Below are 16745 nucleotides of genomic sequence, written 5' to 3' on the forward strand. Positions count from 1 at the left end.
GCTTAGCACACGCTGGTGAATTAATGAGTGCAGCAACTTGTTAAAGTAACCGCCCCTCCTCCATCTTTTGCTGCCAAAAACACTACCTGAAACCTTTTTAAAAATAAAGAGGATTTTGTGGTCTAGAGTCACACCATTCCCTAGGACCTTTCTAATTTAGATATGAAAATACTCTTTTAGCCAAAAAAGGTGACAGCATATATTTTGAAATGCTTATTTTCTCAAAGTCTTTGTCCATGGAATCAAACCTACCAACTTATTTTAAGTTAGTTTTTACTGAGATCTTTTTTTTTTTAAGTTTATTTATTTGAGAGAGACAGAGACAGTGTGAGCAGGGGAGAGGCAGAGAGAGAGGGAAAGAGAGAATCCCAAGAAACCATGAGATTGGGGGATTGAACTCAGGAAACCGTGAGATCATGACCTGAGCCAAAACCAGGAGTAGGCCACCCATGTGCCCCATTTAATGGGAACTTTTGATGATACATCAAACATGGTAAAGAATCCAGCTAGTGCCATAGATGAAGTAAAAATGCACTGTGCCATGAAGTGACTGGCTCACTCTGTCCTCAGAGTGCTGACCACAAGCAATGACAGAGATGTACTGAAGCCACAGAAATGACGTAATCTCTCTGTAAAGAACACCATGTGAAGTCTTCTCTTGGATCTTACTATAAGTACGTTAGTATGTTTCTCTTTTACTAGTTAACACTTCAACTAGGTGCCAGATTCAATTCTAGCACTTATGATGCTAAATGAGTTAATCCCCACCACAAGGTTAGGGGTTGACACTATAGTGATTCCATTTTACGGATGAGGAAACTGAGGCCCAGAGAGGTTACATAACTTGCTCAAGGTCACACGGCTAAAAAGCAGCAGAGCTGAGCTGCAATGCCAGCATTCTGGCACCAGAGCCTGTGTCCCAAACCACAGCCTCTCTGTACTTGCTCTGTGCAACTTCACACCGCACCAGGCAGCCAGGGCACTCCTGACTTCCGGTGTGGATTAAAGGAAAGGCTGCACACTTTACCACATGGTTCACAGAGGTGTGTTTGGTTAGAGTTCCAAAAGCCGAATAAACTTGGAGAAATACATGCTTAAGGGTGTTCCAGGTTCACACTAGAATGAAAGTCGCCTGAGGACTGAGAAAGGAAAGCAAGGAAACTGTAACCCGGGACCTTGCCCTACCCTGTTGCTTTCTGTATGTTCGGTTGTGCCTCTAAAGACGCAGGTATGGGATTCAGTGATGCAGCAGGTAGGGTGGCAAGGGCAGGACTAAAGGTGCGACTCCTTCCTGCAGCACCACACCCCTGCACAAGCGTCATACGCCCTGTGAATGCCCTGCAACGGCCCTCCCTCCTAGGTCAGCGACACCCTCCCCCCCACCCCAAATACGGCAGCAGGTGGTGGGGAGACTTAACCTGAAAATTCCAGAGCGCTAGGATTATCCCCAACAGAATTTTCCATTTTGCAATTCTCCCCATAATACCTTCCTGTTTCTTCCTGCTTTCCTCGCCAAGGTGTGCTCTTTAAAATTTTTTTTCCCTTTCTTCTTCTTTAAAAGAAGCCAGCAAACTGATAATGGGTTGGATGTTTAAAAGTATTTGTAAGTATCTCTACCCCCAGTTTATTGAGATATAGTTGACATGTAACATTGTGTACGTTTAAGGTGTGCAGTGGGATGATTTGGTACACATATATGTTACTTTGAAGCAGTCCTCTCTGATCCAGTAAAAGGCTAGAGAAGAAAAAAAAAAGTTTTTTGAAATGTAGTTAATGGGGTGCCCGGGTGGCTCAGTCGGTTAAGTGGCCAACTTTGGCTCAGGTCATGGTCTCACGGTTCGTGGGTTCGAGCCCCGCATTGGGCTCTGTGCTGACAGCTAGCTCAGAGCCTGGAGCTTGCTTTGGATTCTGTGTCTCCCTCTCTCTCTGCCCCTCCCCCACTTGCTCTCTGTCAAAATAAAATAAAGACCTAAAAAGTTTAAGAAAAAAAGAAATGTAATTAATTAATACAACATATGATTTCAGTGTGTAACAATCCTTGAAAAATCATCAATTATAATAGGCTTAAAATGAGTATATGCTGTTTTAGTTTGCACTTATATATCATATTTCTTCAGGAGATATGAATGGGAAATGACTTTTTTTGTGCACTTTCATTTAAAAAAATTTTGTAATGTCTTTTATTTATTTCTGAGAGAGAGAGAGAGAGAGAGAGCGAGAGAGAGCAGGGGAGGGTCAGAGAGAGAGGGAGACACAGAATCAGAAGCAGGCTCCAGGCTAGCCATCAGCACACAGCCCAACACCGGGCTCGACTGAGCCATCCAGGTGCCCCTTTTTTGTGTACTTTCAAATAGGCATCATGTATAGTGTGTTACAGGAAGTCTCGAGGTATTTTTATACAGTTCATGAAAAATAGGAGTCAGGTTATTTTATGAGTTGTTATTTGAGCCTATAACTAATCTCTTTGACATTAACATCTTTAATAAACATTTGAGCAATATCTGCATTCAGAATACTGGAGAGAACTAAGACATCATCTCTATTCATTAGGCTTATATTTTCTCACTAACCTAATTTTGTCTTTCATGAGATATTCATGCTTTTGGAAGTCTTATTCTTAATCCTATTAATTCCTAAGCTAGCCTTTAAAAGTGCATGAGGAAATATGCAAAGGCAGTCAGTTTCACCGAGTTATAAGTTAAATTGCTAAAGGTGGATGTAAGAATTTCAGGGTTGCTAAAATGCAGAACTTTATCTGAAAATACTGCCTGGACTTAACTCCAACCCCCAAGGCCTGGTTTGCAGTAGTTTTCTAGCTCAGCAGCCTTCCGAGCCAAGGTCACTGGGAACACAGGAGGATGCCCTTGTAGGCAGGGCGGAGTGTGTATCTGTCTGTCTCTTTGTCCATGTTGGCCTAAAGACCCAGTCTTAAAGCAACCCCGTGGTGGTGCAGCTCTGACGACTGTAATGAAATCTTGGGCAACTCGGCTGAGAAATGCAGCTAAACCCAAGACAATGCAGCATCTGGGGCAGGGAATGAAGTATCATGAGTGTCCCTGAGAGGAAAAAGCAGCAGTTTGAAACTCGTAGAGTAAGAGGTGGTAGGAAGGGATTTTTAAAAATACTCTTTTTATTTTTATTTTAGAGAGAGAGAGAGATTGCGAGAGTGAGGGAGAGGGCAGAGGGAGAGACAAAGAATCTTAAGGAGGCTCCGTGCCAAGGTCCAATGCGGGGCTCGGTCCCACGACCCTGGGATCACGACCTGAGCCGAAATCAAGAGACAGATGCTCAACCCGCTGGGCCACCCAGGCGCCCCTAAAATACTCTTAATGACAGACAAAAAGTTTCCCAGCTTTGAGGTGGTTAGGTAAAGACAGTACCGAAAACACATTCTAAAATGTAAAAAGCTACAATCTAAATAATCTTGTTTTTGCTCTATGTACACTGCTACTTTTTCTTCACCAATGAGTGTGAACTCATTTTATTCGAGAAGGTCAACAGAGAAGCCCTCCCCCTCACCGGCCTGCCCTCCCCCCGCCCCCTCCCTACTCCAGTGACAGAATGCTTCTATGAATCAGACTTCTCCAAATCAGTTAATTCTCTCTGGTTCTTGAATGACTTTCTAATGGAATTAGCTAATGATGGAGGTGGCAAAGGGAGCCCTGCATTTCAGGTAAGGTAGGAGCACATCACTGTGTCCGGAGATGCCCCCCAAAACTGCCTGCTCTAGATCCCGCCACAGCCACACGCTCTCCGGGCTGGCGGGACAATAGCTGTCACGGCTGTGACATGAGCCAGTGCCTTCTCTGTGGTCTCATCTCCAGCACATGACATCACTGGTTGGTCTGTAATCACGTTAGGGGGACAGTTTCTTCCTGGACAACCACCACAACAGCATTAGGACTTAACATCACGCTTAGTTATAGAACAAGCCAAGAAGCATAATCACGGATGGGGAGAGAGCCCGGCAGGCCTCTGTTTCATCGCATTTACGGGGAATAAGGGAAAGTGATCTTCCTCTTTCCATTTTATGTACGTTACCTTCCCGGTAATAAGTCTCATGGCCGGATGGAAATGGGTCCCTGGATGAAAGCCAGGGTCCCACTGGCCCGCTGCAGGTGTCGGGAGCACGGTACCTGTCAGGAGGCCTGGGAGGGCCAAGAAGGAGCCCAGCGTGCAGAACTCGCGCTCACCTCATACTCCTCCTTGAAGCCGTAGCCCTCGGCACACTTCATCTGCGTGATGTGCTGGAGCAGGTCTGCCACGCGGATGGCGGGGTGAAGCTGCCCGGTCTGGTACGGCACGTCGGCCGGCTCGCGCTTCTTGTAAGTATGGGACTGCACCAGGCTGCTGGTGTCGCTGGCCATGGTGTGGCTTTCGTCTGGGAAGAGAAGGCCATGAAGGATGTGAGGGAAGACCACTGGGGCCACTGAGAAGCCTCAGCTGCCGGAGCCGTCCCCCTCCCCCTCCAGCCGCCACAGCCCCTATGGCGGTGGCTCAGCCGAAAAGGCAAGTTAAATGTTTAGAGATTTGAATGGGATTGGCAGTACTGATAGGCATGAGGCAGAGATCTCCGTTTTTACAAAGCAGTCCAAACGATATATTGCTTTCACAAAGCTAGTCGGTAGGAACCCTTCAGCCTTTGGGTGCAAAGGTTTACGGAAGTTTCAGCCTGAAACTTCACCAAGGCCTGGCACGAAGCCGGCCTTGCATTTATTTTTCCAAAGATCAGGTAACCAGTTTGTATGATGAAGTAAATAAACTCTGTACAAATGTTCTGTGAGCAAAATAAAAGTGCACAGAATGGGTTGGCTTAGAAAGCTAGCGATGGAAACGTGGACTTGACACGTGACATCCAAGGAAAGCGGAAACTGAAAACGGAACTTGGTCTGATGGGTCCCTTGCATGCGCCAGTGTCAGAAAGCTTGACAGAAGACGGTGGACCAGCACGTCACACATGGAATGTTCTGCAAGAGCTAACATGCAGGCCGGCACGCAGCAGAACCAGCTGGCTTCGTCCGAATCTACAGATAAGACACACACACTCCCGATCCCTCCACACCTTTTCCATGGGCAAATGGGGGAACTTACCATTTATTGGCACTTTTAAGAAGGTACAAATCAGGAGAAAAGAGGAGGAGAAAAAGGAAACAGGGCATAAGCGACAGTACTGTGTGAATAATTACAGGTCGTTTTTATTCTGTGCTTTACGTTTATAGTTAAGTTTTCTATTCGTAGGTGATCAGAGGTCAAAGCCTCAAGTCTCTAGTCACATCAGGATGGGGGTGTCGTATTTCAACACCAAATAACAAAAAGGAGGCTAAAATAGAATGGTAATTGCTTCTCATCCCCCAGGAACTAAGTAATGACTCCATAAAGTCTTATTTGTACTCGACACATTTTCTCCTTTAAATTTCTTGAACAGGTCAAACCAAATTGTATTACAAAACTAATGTCAAAATTTGGTCAAATAAGCCTAAAGAGGCTCTATTTTGGTGGAAGACTCCTACTAAATTAGATTAATGAACTGCAGAAATCGTAGCTATTAAAAAAAAGTCTTACGCAGGAAGGTGCCATTAGACTAAGAGCTCGACGTGCTACAGGTTAGCTCATTATAATGCTGAATCCCTCTAGTCATTTTGTAATTGAGGGTGTCCCATAAAGTGTAACGCTCCCTTCGCTTAAGACGAGAATGTTAAATCAAAATTGAGTCCAGGTATAAAGAATTAAAACATACACACACAAAAAGGTACGTTCATTTAAAAAAAAATTCCCAGATTGTTTATCAACATGGGAAATTCAGCAATGGGTATTCTTTCTTTCTCTCTTTCTCTCTTTCTCTCTCTCTTTTTTTTTCACTGAGAGATTCAGCTCCAAACAAATTGAATTCAAGGGCACTTGGTTAGCTGGGCCTGGCTTTCAAACCTCAGTTCTATCTGCATCGCAAAGCACCTGGGGATGCATGGCATGAAAGGTGGTACACAAGTGTGTAGCTATGTTGCTGTTGCTGAAATGGCACCTGGGTCACTACAAGGTGGCTAAAGACACAAAGATGAAATAAAAACGGGTGGTAAATTGATTTATGAGTTGGATTTTCATTTGGATTTGCTTTGAAATTTTAGCCATTCAGAGGTTCCCATTTTATTAGAAGAGTCACAAGTAAACCGGGACATTTTCACATCAGATTTGCTTGTTGGCAAGTGCCAAGCTCATCAAGGGAGTACAGTGTCCCTGTGGAAGTACTGAGCCCGTGGAGCTTTCAGCTACTCCAGCAGGAAGTTCTGTTCTTTATACTAAAATAAATGGAACATTAATTAGTTTCCCCCCGTGCATCTCCTGTTCTCTCAGTTCTGTACCTTTTGGGAGGGGCATAATTAAATGTCCTCCATTGTCGAATGACCTTCTAATCTTTCCCTAAACGAATCATCTGGGCCTTTCTTGTGGAGGCACCACAGCTGGGCTGGGCTCTGATCCAGGGGCCAGGTGTTCTTGGAAGGTTTAATTCCCAGAGCGACAACCGCCGTTACCATTGCACTTATTGCCACCCCGCCCCACCCCTGCTGCATTATGATCTCGTGTGTGGGACCCATTTTTATGCATTTAAACACTACCGAGGCCATCTAAGAAATGAGTGCTATTATCAAGTACATAGATTCGAGTGGGGAACAAGGCTTCTCGTGCCATATGTGATATGAAACTGGGGCACCTACCCTCTTAGAAATTCTTGATTCCACCAAAATTAGTGATTAATCAGTTGGCTCTGACTTAAAAACAACAATCACTGATAATACATATCATCTGTCACTGATTTCCTGTATTTGTTTAAAAATTATCCACTAACAATTTTTTCAATTACAAATTTTGCCTAAGAGGAAATCAGGAACAAAGCTTTTTGCTAACAGTTCTGATTGTTTTTGAAGAACTGTGAATTAATTCTACCTATACCCTTTAGTAGATTATCTTGAATTCTCAACAAACCAGCTGAAAAATCTAGAATTGAAACGACTGCTATGTTTCAGATGTGTGTGTGGGGTGTTCTATCTACTTATCCTGATATCAGTATCTGTCTATCAGCATTTGTTTATCTAGTAATATCTATATCCATCAATCATTATCTATGTGTCCACATATCTACCTATCAATCTCTCTCCCTTGCTCTCTTTTTTTTTCTTGGCAAGAAAATGATGTAAAGGCATACTAAAACTTTATACTTTAGGCTGGGCACCTCAGCATATAAGAATAAAAGGTGGAGATAATAAAGGATTTTAGGGTGCCAAGGTCCAAGTCACAACAGTTTTCTGAGCATTTGCTCGTCTTAATGTAAATTATAATAGCGTTGTTCCCCAGAGTAGTGTGTAGTGCCAGAGTAGATGTACAGCTTATCTTCTTCCCATAGTGTCAACAGATAATCCCATGAATTCTCACTACGTGATACATGGACTCACATTTGCACCAAACTCATGGGGGGTATGGTTCCCAAGCACCGCCGTGTGCTGTGTTGGTACGTGTGTAAGCCAGTTGTGATCACACTTATTTGTCAATCTGGCTGACTTACTTTTCACAAATGTACATCCCTTTTGATACTTGAATTGTCTGTTCCAGAGATTCCCTTTTGGTAAAGAAGCCTAACGAAGTTTAAAGGATGTCATTAGTGTTTGTAATAACAAAGTAGAGACTCTAAAAAAATGGTATTTGTTTAATAAGCTTATCTTAATTCTGCTGTGCAATCGGAACATCTTCCTCCCTCTGACCGTGCACAGCTCAGCCCTCCCTACTCCAGCTACCCCCAAGGTCAGAACATCTACTGGAGGAGCTGCAGAATGAATGCCACGGCACACAAAGAAACTGCAAATCTTCGCTTATCAAAAGATTCTGCAAATGTCATCTGCATGTAGATTACATTGTTCGGGTGCCTAAAATTAGCCTGTGCCCCTTACTTAGGAAAAGAATAAAAATGCAGCCTTCTCCGCATAGAGCTGGCATTCTAATAGGGAATGGGGGGTTGGTGAGCTCTGTTTGTTAGTCCTCAAAATGATGCAAATTCAAAAATTTGGGTTTATGTCCATTCTTAAACTCCCGTCTGAGGTCATATGGAGCTCAGGCCGCAAACTTGCTTAAGCCCAGAAAACACCGTAAGGAAAACAAATCACCCTCTATGGGAAAATCGTAACAACTTAGAGAAAAGAGAAGCACAGGGGGAAAAATTGTATTGCAAAGATATCAACCCTTGTAAAGAGAATTAGGAAGCAGAAAGTTGAACAGCTGCTGGATGAAAATCTTGCTACGAGGAATTGGTATATACCTTGAAGTCATTTGTGTTGTGCTGCTTTTCAGGAAGGTTAGTAGTAGAGAGAGAACACAGCTGTGATACACTTGGGTTATTTATGCATCTCAAATGCAACAGCAGCTCATGCTTGTTTGGTTATAGCCAGGTAATGCTATTTCTCCAAAACCTTCTTACATGGGACAAACGGGATTTTTTTTTTTTTTTTTTTTTTTTTTTTGCAGCTCCCCACTGGGAACAGATTATATTTTCAATGCATTCTGCCCTACTGGGCTAACATTTTATTTCATTTCTAGTGACATCTGACACATAATACACCATGTGATTATAACATGCCATCTTGTCACTGTGCTGCTGAGAACATCAGCTTCTTTGAAATTCCTCTGTGTGACAGACACTCTGGAATGCCAGGGCGGAGGCCCTGGGTGGCTTGGAGGAGGGGTAGGGGACCAACACTCGACTGTGATCATTTTTCTGCATAACATTTGGCATAATTAGAAAAAACGCTATTTTTGAAATTGAAGTGAAAAGAAGAAGCGGTTTCTACTTTTTACGACCGTCACATTACAGAATTCAGCTCTTGGAAATACACAGCTGCCTGATGACATACTGTGTTTCTCCTTGGGATCAAATCTGATGTGAAGTTCTGAACACATAGAGTTTGGAAAACGCCAGAGTCAGGATGGTTCATTTGAATCTTTTGGTATCATTTCCAATATAACATGAGGCAAACCCTTCTTATCAACGGAGACTGTTTGGAGAAAGTCTTTTTATTATCTGTGCCCTCCCCCCAGGTCACCCGCCACCCCCTTGTCCTGCTTATAATCACTGCATCGTACAGACTAGAACTCCAGGCTCCTATAGAGTGGCCCCTGACTTTGTAAATTACTCCTGCAATAAACTGTGATAAAGGGAAATGTTCTCACCTAAAATTGCAGTTGGCACAAATGGGTCTGTCATACATCATAAGCAGGTCAATGCAGAGAAAGTAAAAAGAGAGAGAACAGTAAATGATTGATGAAAGTCCCCCCACTTTCCCCGCAGAAAGCCATAGAATGCATCGGGTTACAACACATCAAACATATTAAGCTCCTAAAGCATCATGGGCAGCAAAGTGAGAGCGTGGATTGATTCTGATTGCTATGGGGTTATGAATGGATGGAAGAGCGGAAAAATTTGTTACCTGGGTAGTAGGAATTGGGCACCGATGTGCTCAGTGTATTCGTTTTCATTGTAAAGGATGATGGTGAAGACACAGCTGTAAAGGAGAGAAGAACTAGTCAGCAGTTGCAGAGAGGCAAAGCCTGAAAATATGGCCCTCTGAGGTCACTCAGAAGGACAGTGTGCTGCTAGAGACTTCACTGAAGGAATGCTGGACGTCTACTCAAGCCTATGTGGTGAATCTTATCATTTCCCACTGTCTCCAGAGGATCCCTTGTATTTTAGAGGACAGGCACCCTTTTACCACTTAAAAGGTTTCCTTTCCCAACAAATGAAGAAAAATCCCCATAACCTCTGCCGTCATTTTGAATTGAGAAATTCATTAGACTTCTATTTTGACTTCTGGACGTTGCTTTTAGAATTCTAGTATTATGCCAAGTTGTTTTCTTTCTTTGTTTCTTTTTTTTTTTTTTTATAACTAAGGGTATGAGAAAGTGTCTACACATGGCTTTTGAAGAATTTTCTGAATGTCAATTTTCACAATTTGCTAACTCCTCTCCTTCCTCCTATTTTGGAAATCCTGAGAACTTTCCACAAAGTTACGAGCTGGTTTATGAAAAATAAAGGTGATGTTTCATGTGTACTATATTTAAGATTAAAGCTGTGTGCCTATACATTGTTCTCTTAGTCTTTTCAATCTTTATAAAAAATGCTTATTTTTCTTTGAAACTTTCCTCTGAAAGATTCAGGATTTAACTATTAGACCTTTTCTCTCTCCCTGTTATGGAGAGGGAAAGTCAATCCCATCCAATTTATCTGATTTCACTTAAAGTGGATAGTTCCCTTTTTAAAAGTAGTTTGTGAAGTCTCTTCAACATCTTAATTGATTAGTGCTTTAAAATCACTTTAATTTCATTAAAGTGTAAGGATAAATGATTTGAATGTGCTCAAGTGTTTAAGCTGGTTAAACGTAAGCTAAATCTTCACTTTCCAATGTAGTTATATGATTTATTTGATGCTAAAGTTCTGGAACAGGACACTAATACCCAATTACATCATTTTATTATGGGAAGAAGTACTAAAAACCTGTGGATACTGTATGTTAACTTCATTCTGGTGACATGTTAATATATTTTAGCTCTCTTGAAGCAGTTCCTTTTTGATGGTGTTTTTTTAACCTCTGTTTATATGTTTAAAATGTAGAATTAGTAAATGACAGACCAAGAACCAGAATCCAGGCTGCCTGTCATTTATAAGATGTTTTTCTAAAATAGAGACATATCGTATTTATTATGCATGTTTATGGTAAACTGCCAGGAAAAAAAACGAGAAACTGATGAAAATAAGAACAAAAAACCCGAGTACTTACAAAACGTGCTAGGGTCAGTGAGAATAACACCTATTACCAGCAGATATTTTTATGTTATTGGTAAAAATGCACAAAGCAGATACAAAATAGCCGTGTTTATTTTCACCTTTTTAAAAAATATATTTTAAACACTTTTGTCTTTAGTGTAAAAATTAAGCCCAATCCCACCATACATATTTATTTTTCCCCTTGGCATAACATATTAAAAGAAGATGGTTGGGCACCTGGGTGGCTCTGTTGGTTGAGTGTCTGATTTTGGCCCAGGTCATGATCTCATGGTTCATGAGTTGCAAGCCCTGCATCTGGCTCTGTGCTGACAGCTCAGAGCCTGGAGCCTGCTTCGGATTCTGTGTCTCCCTCTCTACTCCTCCCCTGCTCACACTCTGTCTCCTTCTCCCCGCCCCCCAACTCATGCTCTGCTTTTCTGTCTCTCAAAAAATAAATAAACATTTAAAAAAACTTAAAAGAAGATGGTACAGCTCCCATTTGCTTTGGTGGACAGATCATCCCCCATTCTCATAAATGTTCTTGTGCTTATTTTTAAATTCTCCAATTTTATTTTTTTTCCAGTGTCTCATTTCTAAAAGCTACTCGCCTCCCAACCCTAAAAGATGTCAGACATACCCACACTTGCAATACGTCAGGGGCTGGAATCTAGGGGTCTAACAGACCCCTCTCCTGCACATTTCCTCGCCCAGCAGCTCACCTCTTAATTTGAAGGCACTAGGAGAGCACTATGATAGTTTGTCGTCAGGGTCACCCCCGACGCAGGAGATTCGAAGGCACTTCTTCATTGCTCAGAGAGTGGGAGGCAAATGGCCCACTGCTGTGCTTCCTCCTCCACTGGCTTTACTGACAGGAGGCATAAAATAATGGCTCATGGCAGATGAGCCAGGGAAGTGGACGCTGCTTTCTGCAGCAATCTCTTTGCCTGAGCATTTCTGGATTTCTACAGAGACTCTCACTGTTTGAGAAGTGACTGCCAAATTAAATTTCCTGTCCAGAGGCAAATATCCCCTGTTGTTCAAACTTCAAAAGCCTAGAAACTACTCTTGTAGGTTTCCACTCTGGGCAGGTAATTCCTAGTAAATTTATGCGTGAGGAGTTTCACCATGAAATAGGTAATTTGGAACATTAATGGGTTATACGAGGAAGTGAGAACACCTTTCTTTGCGATCCCTTTCATAATGACATTGAAGAATTAACCAGTACTACCAAGATTCTAACCCTGTTTGACTCTTCCCATCCCAGCCCACAAGAGTGCGTCACAACACACTCTCTCTCTCTCTCTCTCTCTCTCTCTATTTAATGCAAAAAAAAGAGCAGATTCTATGAAAAAAGGGGATGTAGCTTGTGGGATACTAGAGTACCACAGATTATGTCACCTACACTGAAAATGACACCAAAGGGCAAAAAGAAATGACCAAGGGTGAGGAAAGCCATCCTCACCATTGGGGTGACAGCTGACAGCCACGCTTGCTGAGCCCTTGCTCTACTGGGCAAGGTGTACATTTAGAAGAATAAATGTGCCGCTAAGTAGGAAGAGGTGGGCAACTACAGCCACCATAAACAGAAAGCAGTCAGCGCCAGAACTCTCTGGAGCCTTGCTGAATGTAGGAGAGAGGCAAAGTGTGGGAGAAGCGGACACTGACCGCACAGTGACTGGAAAAGGGGCTGGAGGATGGGGGGAGGTGCCTGGGAGCTGTAGTAAAAGAACAGGCTGAGTGGGTGGTAGGGACACAGCACATACTGTCCACGCTGCTATCAGGCCCTTGCCCCTCCCCCCCCCCCCCCCCCCCCCCCCCCCCCCCCCAGTCCCTGAGACCCTAACTCTGTGCTTCCCAGTCACGGTTCCAGCCTTTCTGCATGGTGACGGCTGCATTTTTGTTCCATCCTCTTGCTGAGTTTTGCAGCCAGCAGCAGCAGCAGGCTGTGGGTGTGGATTTCACACAGTAAAGAAACTTCTGACCCTGAACCCAGCATGGCCACACACTACGGAATCAGGCACCCAACACGGGACTTACTTCCGGTCCCTGAGAAGATCACCAGGGACACAACAACTCCTTTTGTTCTTCATATACTTAATCTGGTAGCTCTCTAAAATAATGCCTTGGGCCGGGATCACAGGTGGTAGTATGGGAAGGTATTAGCTGAAGCTCGGTTTACCTGCCTGGTGTGAGATGTAAGACTCGTGAAGCGCAAATACAGTTTAACTTATTAATTGCCACTAACAGCCCTATAATAAAGGCAGAACCTGTCAGCTAAACAAATAAACAATTAACTTGTTACTGCCATTTACTGAACTGTTTTATAGCAGACTTCACTGTGTAATTCCACACCCGGCTAGCTTATGAACAGGAACTCAACAACAAAAAGGATGATGAGAAGCAGGTGCCTTCTTCTTCAAGAAGAGAAAAGCCTTCCCATTAATGCTCTCTAAGGCTTTACAGAAACTTAAGTGTGGTTTCCTATGTTCCATGTGCCCAGAAGGCTCTACCATTTTTGCAGTATCATCCTTTCTTAGGCAATCCATGGTTCCCAGTGAAGTTTTCGGAATCACTTAAGGGGATGGAGAAACCAATGGGGCATAAGAATTCTTCAGGGAGTTTTTTTTTTTTAATCCCCCCAGTACTATCCAGCATCCTGGAGAACCACAGAAATGCCCTAGAAGGTAAGAAATTGTATGCACTTACATCTCCCGTTCAGATTGTGTGTGTCCATGAATGAGAACGCCTCGTCGCAGTTGGTGCCTTGCTCAGCATAGCTCTTGTCCATTGAGTTCACCATCACGGTCATCTCCTGCCGGGTGCTGCTCATTGTCTCCTTCCGCTTCTTGGCTAGTTTCCTTAGGACAAAGAGTTCATTATATAGACGTGCAGTATGAATGGAAGATGGGGCCTTGACATGTGTATTGAGTAACCATCAAGAATAACTTCTATTGAATCATTGGTATTCATTCACAACGTCCATTTATGGTGGCTTCTAGATGTCAGTTTCTCTGCCAGTTGCACAGAGACAGAGAATAAAAACCTCCTCTGCCCATCCTCAAAACCCCCACAGTGACATTAGGAATATAGAGCCTAAAATATTACTTTCTCTTGCTCCTACTATATGCTACATTAAAATGATCAATGGCCCTCGCACAATACAATCATAATCTATTTACTAATTGGCTTCTAGAGTTCCCAACTTTTTACTACATCTTTTTCTACGTTCAGTGTCAAAGAGTAGATCCCCTGGTAAATATCTGCCAGACAAAACTGAAGTAATCCAAAGATGAATCTAGGAGGCACACTGTAAAAAACAAAAGGAGGCAAGGAGTGAAGAAAGCGGTATAATCGGGTGATGTGCAGAAAGGGAGCAGGCCATCACACACAGCCTCCCCAGGGCAGGAAAGCTCAGGCCTCCGGTGCCATCGGAGGCCATATCCTGACTTCTCAGATGGCTGTGACATGACTAAATTCCACATGGCTCCAGACTAGTTCCTCACCTAGGCAGGTCAACAGAGCAGAGGATAGTGAGATTTCAAGGTGCTTCAGCAAAGGAGTAAGTCCCTATGCCCCTCCCTCCACGGAAGAGAATGCACAAAGGTCAAGAGAGTGAGAGATATTTCCAATTTTTCTGGAGACACACAGTTTAACTCTGGCCTCTGCATCCGTGCTCACCACGTGTCAAAAACTCATAATCTCAAGTTATAAATACCTGGACGGCGCCATAAACACGTAAGGAAAGTGACATACAAATGAAAAGATGAAGCCAAGTTTTACAGTTCTTACCACTGGAGGTTGTTTTACGTACCTGGGACAGCCATGAATAGAATGAGAGATGCTTAAGAGAAAGGGATAAAGTGAGAAGGTTTAAGACTATCGCACCATAATGCCAAAGATATTATGTCCTAAAATATTCTAATTCCGCCTAAGCACTCAGCAGCATTTACAAAAGAAAATGGCAGCTATTTCTAGTAAATCATCTTGACTCTGATTGACCTAGGACACAGCAGAATTTAAAATGAGCCACATAATCAAAATCACGCCCATATTAGGTGATTGCTAATGCAATGTAAGACATTGACAACATTAGACCATATGGATAATCTTTATTGTCATTTCCAAATGCCACATAATCCAAATGCTTTCTTGCCTGTAGTTATAATAATCTTTTAATTTCATACTCTGAAGGCAGAAGGGTTGCATTAATAAGCTGCCCTTTTTATTACTAAAAGTTGTTGAAGAAAAAGATACATTTTAAACAGAAAAATGAAAATCATCTAGAACTTCTATGACAGTGTTCAAGTTGTAAAGATTTTAAAAAGTAACCCAGGGTGGCTTCCTTGGGAGCTGGCATTCTTCTCTCACCAGCATGAAGTCCACGATGGTCTTCTCTAAAGCCCTCCTTATTTTCTAGTCTGCCATGATAGTCTGAGCTTGGATGTTCTCAACAGGTGTTCTGGACAGAGGCAGCAACCAAGCTCAAGCTCTGCAGCTGCAGGTACAATAACACATTTTCTCTCCACTTCTGAATCTGCCAGCTCATTGGGAAAGCATTTTTAAGCCAGGTTCCCCCAAGAACACCAAAGTGGAGGACTGAGATAATTAGCTCCATAATTCAGGCAAAGCATCCTCTTTTTGCTGGAATTTCTTTGTGTTGGACTGATTTATACAGATACCTGCCTCAATATTCTCTTTTGTTCCACCTATGAAGAAGGGCAATGTCAAGTTCACCAACCCTCCCTTTTTGTCTTTTCTTCTAACGTAATCGCTATAGGTTAGAAATGAGTGAAGGGGGGTGGAGGATGTGTGCACCAATAAAAGCTAAGATTTGAACTGAAAAAGATCTATCTCCTTGCTATTCCTCGAACTGTGTGGATTAATTTCAGTGATGTCAAGCTACACACTTCATTGCTGATCATCTTTAAGCACACAAAAGAAACCCATTAAGGGCCTATGAGAGCCTGCTCAAATCAGAGGTCCTGTCAGAGACCCACAGCTTTAAAAATGCATATTAAGCACATATTCTGTTCCTGAACCTTCTTTAAAACCTGGCTCACAATGCCCTTAAGCTCTAGCAGATGGATCCCCCATGGAGGTTCCAGACATTGTAAATTTTGGGAAAAAACAGAAATCCAGATTTTATGTGGACTTCTTTAATTTTTAAAATGTTGTCAAATAATTCAAATTCAAAAAATTAAAACACAGTGTGTGGCGTAAACAAAGAATACTTCTGCTCTCCATTAATGTAAGAGCACTTATATACTCGATTGTGTTAGAATGGAAGGGAGTGGAAACTAACATATAGTGCCCAATAGACAGCGTGTGACAGAACTCTACAAGTGTTATCTCATCTGACCCTACTAATCTTGTAAGAGATCTTCTTACTTCCTAATTTACAGATGAGGGAGTTGGGCCTCAGAGAAGTAAGGTGACTTGTCCAAATGCCATAGATGGCACCCCAGAGCTCCTGACCCCAAAGATATTCATTCCAGAGCAATGTGTTATTTCTAGTGAAGCATTTCATTACATTCCCTTACAAGTTACATTGTAATTAATACCAAATTGTGTGAATACCCTATCTTCTCATAACTAAATACAATGCTTTGGAAAAGTAAGATTCACTTACTGGCACCTAGCCAATTATACAAAGAGATGGTATTCAATAGACTTCTTAATGGAATTAATCATTATCATACCACAGTATTATTAAGGACAGTTTTTCTGCAACCTACTTATCAAAAGTAGCTTGCTTGGTTATGGAGGTTTTGAGTCATTGCTTGGGATTTTCATTTGTTCTTATACACAGCTGAATGCTGTGGTCCGTAATTACAGATCGCTGAGGAAGGTTGGATTGAGAACTGAGGCTTGGAAATGACTATGGATAAATGGAAGTTTTCGCTTTCTCTTTTTCCTATTTCTCTTTTAAGCTTTGCGTTTCAGA

At 42.5% G+C, this 16745-nt stretch overlaps 1 protein-coding gene across 5 annotated transcripts in view; it reads right to left on the minus strand.

The window, feature by feature from the left end:
- The window catches only part of PTPRM (protein tyrosine phosphatase receptor type M), a 782304-nt gene that overhangs the window by 132979 nt on the left and 632580 nt on the right, over positions 1 to 16745 (minus strand). For 2 of the 5 annotated variants that reach the window (XM_039255236.1, XM_039255235.1), the window contains 3 exons: positions 13508 to 13659; positions 9468 to 9542; positions 4194 to 4381 (listed from right to left, as the gene is read on the minus strand). In XM_039255236.1, coding sequence (XP_039111167.1) covers positions 4194 to 4381; positions 9468 to 9542; positions 13508 to 13659 — 415 coding nt within the window. Of the gene's footprint in view, positions 1 to 4193; positions 4382 to 5091; positions 5104 to 9210; positions 9238 to 9467; positions 9543 to 13507; positions 13660 to 16745 lie in introns of all 5 variants that reach the window. The other 3 variants (XM_039255239.1, XM_039255237.1, XM_039255234.1) reach the window with 2 other exon arrangements.

The sequence above is a fragment of the Hyaena hyaena genome, unplaced genomic scaffold (genome assembly GCF_003009895.1).
Source record: "Hyaena hyaena isolate Hyena2069 unplaced genomic scaffold, ASM300989v1 scaffold_515, whole genome shotgun sequence".
Taxonomy (NCBI): Eukaryota; Metazoa; Chordata; class Mammalia; order Carnivora; family Hyaenidae; genus Hyaena; species Hyaena hyaena.